This window comes from Boleophthalmus pectinirostris, unplaced genomic scaffold (genome assembly GCF_026225935.1).
Source record: "Boleophthalmus pectinirostris isolate CB_2022bp ecotype Guang Dong unplaced genomic scaffold, ASM2622593v1 HiC_scaffold_21, whole genome shotgun sequence".
NCBI classification, from domain to species: Eukaryota; Metazoa; Chordata; class Actinopteri; order Gobiiformes; family Gobiidae; genus Boleophthalmus; species Boleophthalmus pectinirostris.
Window position 1 is genome coordinate 38,838,073 of NW_026571175.1, and position 7,500 is coordinate 38,845,572.

A 7,500-nucleotide genomic window follows, 5' to 3' on the forward strand; every position below is an offset into this window, starting at 1 on the left:
AACCAGGACCAGAGACTGAACCAGGACTAAACCAGAGACTAAACCAGAGACTGAACCAGAGACTGAACCAGAGACTGAACCAGAGACTGAACCAGAGACTGAACCAGGACTAAACCAGGACTAAACCAGGACCAGAGACTAAACCAGGACTAAACTAGGACTAAACCAGGACTAAAACCAGAGACTAAACCAGAGACTAAACCAGAGACTAAACCAGAGACTAAACCAGAGACTAAACCAGAGACTAAACCAAGACCAGAGACTGAACCAGGACTAAGCCAGGACCAGAGACTAGACCAGAGACTAAACCAGGGACTAAACCAGGGACTAAACCAGGGACTAAACCAGGGACTAAACCAGAGACTAAACCAGGACTAAACCAGGACCAGAGACTAAACCAGGACTAAACCAGGACTAAACCAGGACTAAACCAGGACTAAACCAGGACTAAACCAGGACCAGAGACTGAACCAGGACTAAACCAGGACCAGAGACTAAACCAGGACTACCAGGACCAGAGACTAAACCAGGACTAAACCAAGACCAGAGACTAAACCAGGACTAAACCAGGACTAAACCAGGACTAAACCAGGACTAAACCAGGACTAACCAACCAAGACTAACCAGGACTAAACCAGGACTAAACCAGGACTAAACCAGCACCAGAGACTAAACCAGGACCAGACTAAACCAGGACTAAACCAGGACTAAACCAGGACTAAACCAGGACTAAACCAGGACTAAACCAGGACTAAACCAGGACCAGAGACTAAACCAGGACTAAACCAGGACCAGGGACTAAACCAGGACTAAACCAGGACTAAACCAGGACTAAACCAGGACTAAACCAGGACTAAACCAGGAGCAGAGTCTGTACTTAATGATGATGATTTTGTTTTTCAGATCTGGCGTCCAGCTTCACATCAACACCCCTGCTGCTGTTAAACCAGGACTAAACCAGGACTGAACCAGGACTGAACCAGGTCTAAAGCAGGTCTAAAGCAGGACTAAAGCAGGACTAAAGCAGGACTAAAGCAGGACTAAAGCAGGACTAAAGCAGGACTAAAGCAGGACTAAAGCAGGACTGAACCAGGTCTAAAGCAGGACTGAACCAGGTCTAAAGCAGGACTGAACCAGGTCTAAGGCAGGACTGAACCAGGACTAAAGCAGGACTAAAGCGGGTTCTGGACTGAGTGGCAGAGCGGACCCGTGTGATTGGTCAGGGTGGAGGCCGTGGAGGCGTCTCATTGGAGGAGGCTGATGGAGGGGGCGTGTCGTATCCCTGTGGCGTGCTGTCGGCCGCGGATCCTCGTCCTGCACGCGCTCTTCTGGGGACTGGTCTCACTCAGGTCTGTACGGGATCTTAACCGGTCTACAGGGGGTCTCACTCAGGTCTGTACGGGATCTTAACCGGTCTACAGGGGGTCTCACTCAGGTCTGTACGGGATCTTAACCGGTCTACAGGGGGTCTCACTCAGGTCTGTACGGGATCTTAACCGGTCTACAGGGGGGTCTCACTCAGGTCTGTACGGGATCTTAACCGGTCTACAGGGGGTCTCACTCAGGTCTGTACGGGATCTTAACCGGTCTACAGGGGGGTCTCACTCAGGTCTGTACGGGATCTTAACCGGTCTACAGGGGGTCTCACTCAGGTCTGTACGGGATCTTAACCGGTCTACAGGGGGTCTCACTCAGGTCTGTACGGGATCTTAACCGGTTTATGGGGGTCTCACTCAGGTCTGTACGGGATCTTAACCGGTCTACAGGGGTCTCACTCAGGTCTGTACAGGATCTTTAACCGGTCTACAGGGGGGTCTCACTCAGGTCTGTACAGGATCTTAACCGGTCTACAGGGGGTCTCACTCAGGTCTGTACAGGATCTTAACCGGTCTACAGGGGGGGTCTCACTCAGGTCTGTACGGGATCTTAACCGGTCTACAGGGGGTCTCACTCAGGTCTGTACGGGATCTTAACCGGTCTACGAGGGTCTCACTCAGGTCTGTACGGGATCTTAACCGGTCTACATGGGGTCTCACTCAGGTCTGTACGGGATCTTAACCGGTTTATGGGGGTCTCACTCAGGTCTGTACAGGATCTTAACCGGTCTACAGGGGGTCTCACTCAGGTCTGTACAGGATCTTAACCGGTTTATGGGGGTCTCACTCAGGTCTGTACAGGATCTTAACCGGTCTACAGGGGGTCTCACTCAGGTCTGTACGGGATCTTAACCGGTTTATGGGGGTCTCACTCAGGTCTGTACAGGATCTTAACCGGTCTACAGGGGGTCTCACTCAGGTCTGTACAGGATCTTAACCGGTCTACGAGGGTCTCACTCAGGTTTGTACGGGATCTTAACCGGTCTACAGGGGGGTCTCACTCAGGTCTGTACGGGATCTTAACCGGTTTATGGGGGTCTCACTCAGGTCTGTACGGGATCTTAACCGGTCTACAGGGGGTCTCACTCAGGTCTGTACGGGATCTTAACCGGTCTCCAGGGGGTCTCACTCAGGTCTGTACGGGATCTTAACCGGTCTCCAGGGGGTCTCATCAGGTCTGGACGTGGATCAGAACCGGTCTGATGTGGATCTCTGGTGTTTTGCAGAGTGTTCGGGTCGGCGCTGCTCGGCGAGGAGAAGTCGACAGGTGAGCCGAGCCGCAGTGCATGATGGGACTGTGGTGTGTGTGATCTTTGACCTCTGACCTCTCTGTCAGCAGTGAAACCTGTGGCCGCCCCCTGCTGGCAGCTGGAGGAGTTTACAGTGACCACGGCGTGTGTCCAGTGCAACGCCTTCGAGACGGTCAGACGCACGCCACATATTTATATTTATGTTTATATTTATATTCTAATGTCATAAATGACCCGGGCGCAGCTTAGTCCTGGTTTAGTCCTGGTTTAGTCCTGGTTTAGTCCTGGTTTAGACCTGGTTTAGACCTGGTTTAGACCTGGTTTAGTCCTGGTTTAGACCTGGTTTAGACCTGGTTTAGACCTGGTTTAGACCCGGTTTAGACCTGGTTTAGACCCGGTTTAGACCTGGTTTAGACCCGGTTTAGACCCGGGTGCAGAGGTGGAGTGAGGGCTGAAGATCTGGACTAGTAAAAATACAGTTACATGCCTGATGTACTCGCAGTACAAGTAAAGAGTAGAGGAGTAGAAGAGTATGAGTCTGTGGAACGTTCTAGACACATGAACGACCTCATGGAGATGAGGAAGGTTACACACTACACCTTTAAGGAAAAGGTCAAAGTTCTTCTCAGAGTCACTTTGAAACACAAGTTTAGAAGAATTTTAGATCAGACCAGGACCAGACCAGGACCAGAACAGGACCAGAACAGGACCAGAACAGGACCAGAACAGGACCAGAACAGGACCAGAACAGGACCAGAACACTGTTAGAATTCTAGTGACAAAAGTATAATTACTCCAAACATTTACTCGAGTACAGTACTCAGTAGAGTGTTTGTACTGAGCTCCAACATGTGTCTGCTCAGACCTGGGTTGGAGCTGCAGACTGGTTCTGGTCCGGTTCTGGTCCGGTTCTGGTCCAGTGACTTTCTTGTTGTGTGTTCAGAGGTCGTGGCCCGTTTGTGCTCAGACCGGATTCTACGAACGAGTGAACTGCACCAAATCCAACAAAGACGAACTCAAGAGGTAACCACGGCAACCACCGCAACCACAGTAACCATGGCAACCACACAACCTCTGCAACCACACAACCACCGTAACCACGGCAACCACCATAACCACCGCAACAACCGCAACCACACAACTACACAACTACACAACCCCCGCTACCAACCACACAACAGAAGCAGGGATAGACCTGGTTTAGTCCTGGTTCAGTCCTGGTTTTGTGCTTCTTTAGAGACTGTTCTCTCTCTCGTCCCATTCCCATTATTTTCTTTGGGTCTGAACGTGGTTCTGTCCCTGGTTCTGACCCGGTTCTCCTGTTCTTCAGTTGCAGATCTTCTCAGTTGGAGGAGCAGAGTTTCTGGCACTTCGAGGCGGCCATGTTGTCTCTGACGGCGCTCTTCGGGGTTGTGGTGGTCACGCGTCAGAGAGCGCTCGACCGCCTGGCGTCAGAGAAGGTCCGGCGCCAGATCGAGTCCATCTGAGACCGGACCGGACCAGGACCGGACCAGGACCGGACCAGGACCGGACCAGGACCGGACCAGGACCGGACCAGGACCGGACTGAAGAAAGACACAGGAAAATGGAGTCCACCAAACCCAGACAGAACCACAAACATTTTAAAGTTGATTTAAAGCGGGCGTCTTTAACTTTGATTTATTTAAAACCACTTTTTTATTTGAGACTTTTATGATGTCATTGCGCTGCTGCGCTGTGATTGGCTCCTCAGAGAAACGCTCCGCTCTGATTGGTTGACTGGACCGAACCTTTGTAGAGTTTTTGTTTTTTGAAATAAAATAAATAAACTGAACTAAGTGTGAAATTTCAACACTTTTACGTCGGGTCACCGAGGTTCATTTGGTCTCTGATCGTTTATGTTCTTAGGTTCTTTTTTCCTCCTCACAGTTTGGACAGAAACTTACAAACAGGGGCGACAGGTGGACAGGTGTCAGGTGGACAGGTGTGAGGTGGGCAGGTGCTGTGGGCAGGTGTGAGGTGGACAGGTGCTGTGGGCAGGTGCTGTGGACAGGTAAATTCCAGTAGATTGTTTTTATTCCAGTGTCAAAAGTGAAACCAGGATTTGAATATTTTAATAAAAATAAATGTCATCACAAGTCCAGATAAAACCCAGTGCAGGTCCACGTCCAGGCCGAAGCGGGTCAGAACCGGTCCGGGTCCAGGCCGAAGCGGGTCTTAAAGTCCTGGAGGCTGTGGACTCGGCCCAGATCCTGGTCCTGCTTCATCTGGATGAACAGCTCCAGGTTTGTGCTCGTCTCTGAAACAAACAATTCATCAGGAAGTACTTCATGTACAAATACTGCAGTAGTGGTAGTAGTAGTAGTATTCCCAGTACTTTCTGTCTGGATGTGTTGTATGTAGTATTTGTTGTTGTATTTGTATCTGGGTCTGTATGGGAGGGTTGGGGTAGTAGTGGTAGTACTTGTACTTTACTTGTACTTGTACTTGTAGTGGCAAAAGGAGAAAGGAAAAGTTAATTTGGTGGAATCCTGAGCTCGTCCAGCTGCAGCTTCTTCAGTTTTGATCAGAGCTTCAGTTGTGGAGTTGGTTTAGTCCTGATGAAGAGTCACGAGCGTCTGACAGAACTGAAGCTTTGGACGAGCTCAGGGTTTCACCAAATAAACTTCAGTCCAGTGACAAATAAAATTCCTCCTTTTGCTGTGGATTCTACCTGGACGACTGAAAGATTTTACATAGTACTTGTAGTACTCATAGTACTCTCAGTACTTGTAGTACTCGTAGTACCTGGTGTCTGGATGGGGGGGTAGCTGGGGGGGGGCATGCTCCAGGTTCCGTCAGGTTTCTTCATGTGAGATCGATCTGACGAGAACTTCTCCAGGAACAACTGTGAAGGAACGACCCGGAACAACCTGAACAGAACCAGAACCGAGGTTAGACCAGACCAGAACCAAGACCAGAACAGGTCGGAGGGTACGACCCGGATCACCAGGATCAAGGTTAGAACCAACCTCCAGCCCAGAGTCCAGAGACTCAGGTTTAAGCTCAGTGTTATTGTCCCCACAGAGAAATGTGACCCCGAGTCTCCTCCAGACACACAGACTGTAGCTGTATTTGTAGTGGTAAATGTATTTGTAGTAGTAGTAGTAGTAGTAGTAGTAGTAGTAGTAGTAGTAGTAGTAGTAGTAGTAGTAGCAGTAGTTGCAGTAGTTGCAGTAGTTGCAGTAGTTCTCACCTGTGGTACTGTGGGTGTAGGTCCTGGTCCGATCTCAGGGCCTGGGTGACGTAGTCCTGAAGAGAACAGGGAAAGTCCAGAACCGAGTCCAGATCAAAGACCAGAGGCTCCAGACCTGATCTAGACCAGAGCAGGACCACGTGGTAGTCCTGGAGCAAAACAGGGTCAGAACCAGGACTAAACCAGGACTAAACCAGGTCTGAGTGAAAGAAGATGAAGTCTCACCCAAACCACAGGGAGATCTCCTCGACCCGATTTCTGCTTCCACAATGGAACCTGAACAGAAGCAGAACCGGACCAGTGTAAGTTCTATAAAAGCAGTATCTGTAGTACTGGGAGTCATTTATGGCTGATGTACTGCGGTGACAGAGTACTGCGGTGTACTGCGGTGACAGAGTTACTGCGGTGACAGAGTTCTTGTGGTGACAGAGTTCTTGTGGTGACAGAGTTACTGCGGTGACAGAGTTCTTGTGGTGACAGAGTTACTGCGGTGACAGAGTTACTGCGGTGACAGAGGTGACAGAGTTCTTGTGGTGACAGAGTTCTTGTGGTGACAGAGTTCTTGTGGTGACAGAGTTCTTGTGGTGACAGAGTTACTGCGGTGACAGAGTTACTGCGGTGACAGAGTTACTGCGGTGACAGAGTTCTTGTGGTGACAGAGTTACTGCGGTGACAGAGTTACTTACTCGGTGACAGAGTTACTGGTGACAGAGTTACTGCGGTGACAGAGTTCTTGTGGTGACAGAGTTCTTGTGGTGACAGAGTTCTTGTGGTGACAGAGTTACTTGTGGTGACAGAGTTCTTGTGGTGACAGAGTTCTTGTGGTGTTCTTAAGGAGCCCTGAGCCTCTGAACACCTGAACTAAATAAACACTGAATGAACAGATAAACTGGGGCATTTACAGCAGGTAGTATTTGTAGTAGTATTTGTTGTATATGTAGTACTGTATTAGTATTTGTTGTATATGTAGTACTGTAGTAGTATTTGTAGTATTTGTATTCGGACCTTGCGCTGGTGGTTGGAGATGAAAAGCACAAACAGCTCCTGGAGTTGGACCTCGGCCTCTGAACGGAACCAAGAACAAAGCTGCCACACGTTCTCCTCACTGCGAACAGAACCAACAGAACCAGGTCAGAACCAGGTCAGAACCAGGTCAGGACCAAACAGAAAACAAAACAGAACCAACAGAACCAGGTCAGGACCAAACAAAAAACAAAACAGAACCAGGTCAGGACCGGACCTGGTGACCTCAACCTTGTCAGTCCAGTCTGTGGTCGTGTAGTACTGAGAAGTACTAACAATCAGTACATGACAGCAGTAGTGTTTGTACTGCAGTAGTCTGTAGTACTCTGTAATACTCTGTAGTAGTCTGTAGTAGTGTGTAGTACTCTGTAGTACTCTAGTACTCACCAGTAGCAGCTCGTGTAGACGCAGTCCTCGCGCCGCGGAGTCTTCATCAGGACAGAAGAAGAAGAAGAGGAAGAGGAGGGTGAAGGAGATGAACAGATGAAGGTGTTTTTTTTGGTTTTTTTCTTGTTTGAGAAACGCACGCGCTGATCTCGCGCCCCGGGCACGCGCACGGCTCTTCTTCCTCTTCTCTGTTCTGCTGCGCATGCGCCCCCCCGCGGGACGCACGCGGTACTGCAGAGTCACGTGACTC

General features: G+C 49.7%; 3 protein-coding genes across 7 annotated transcripts in view; 2 read left to right on the forward strand and 1 right to left on the reverse strand.

The window, feature by feature from the left end:
• jtb (jumping translocation breakpoint) overlaps nt 1–4,439 on the forward strand; it is a 5,276-nt gene extending 837 nt beyond the window's left edge. For 2 of the 5 annotated variants that reach the window (XM_055156905.1, XM_055156903.1), the window contains exons 2-6: nt 904–1,349; nt 2,603–2,643; nt 2,713–2,798; nt 3,570–3,649; nt 3,957–4,439. In XM_055156905.1, coding sequence (XP_055012880.1) covers nt 1,261–1,349; nt 2,603–2,643; nt 2,713–2,798; nt 3,570–3,649; nt 3,957–4,113 — 453 coding nt within the window. In that variant the 5' untranslated portion in view covers nt 904–1,260 and the 3' untranslated portion in view covers nt 4,114–4,439. The remainder of the gene's footprint in view (nt 1–903; nt 1,350–2,602; nt 2,644–2,712; nt 2,799–3,569; nt 3,650–3,956) is intronic. The other 3 variants (XM_055156904.1, XM_020938220.2, XM_020938221.2) reach the window with 3 other exon arrangements.
• Nucleotides 4,440–4,663: 224 nt separating this feature from the next.
• On the reverse strand, nt 4,664–7,446 carry ntaq1 (N-terminal glutamine amidase 1). Its single transcript, XM_020938219.2, has 6 exons — nt 7,251–7,446; nt 6,846–6,945; nt 6,066–6,116; nt 5,841–5,989; nt 5,393–5,517; nt 4,664–4,904 (listed from the first exon to the last, which is right to left on the reverse strand). Exons 1-6 carry the CDS (start codon nt 7,295–7,297, stop codon nt 4,789–4,791), a joined length of 588 nt encoding a protein of 195 aa, XP_020793878.1. The 5' UTR covers nt 7,298–7,446; the 3' UTR covers nt 4,664–4,788.
• A 44-nt stretch (nt 7,447–7,490) lies between these two features.
• bop1 (BOP1 ribosomal biogenesis factor) overlaps nt 7,491–7,500 on the forward strand; it is an 11,380-nt gene continuing 11,370 nt past the window's right edge. Inside the window, exon 1 of the mRNA XM_055156900.1 lies at nt 7,491–7,500. This exon is cut by the window's right edge and continues 151 nt beyond it. The gene's annotated coding sequence lies outside the window, so the exon portion shown is untranslated.

Coding starts and splice junctions, on each gene's coding strand:
- ntaq1 (XM_020938219.2), bottom strand. CDS start 7,297: ATGAAGACTCCGCGGCGCGAGGACTGCGTCTACACGAGCTGCTACTG. Junction 5,518..5,840: donor CTACACCCACAGTACCACAG/GTGAGAACTACT, acceptor GGTTCTGTTCAG/GTTGTTCCGGGTCGTTCCTT. Junction 4,905..5,392: donor CCCCCCCATCCAGACACCAG/GTACTACGAGTA, acceptor TGTTTGTTTCAG/AGACGAGCACAAACCTGGAG.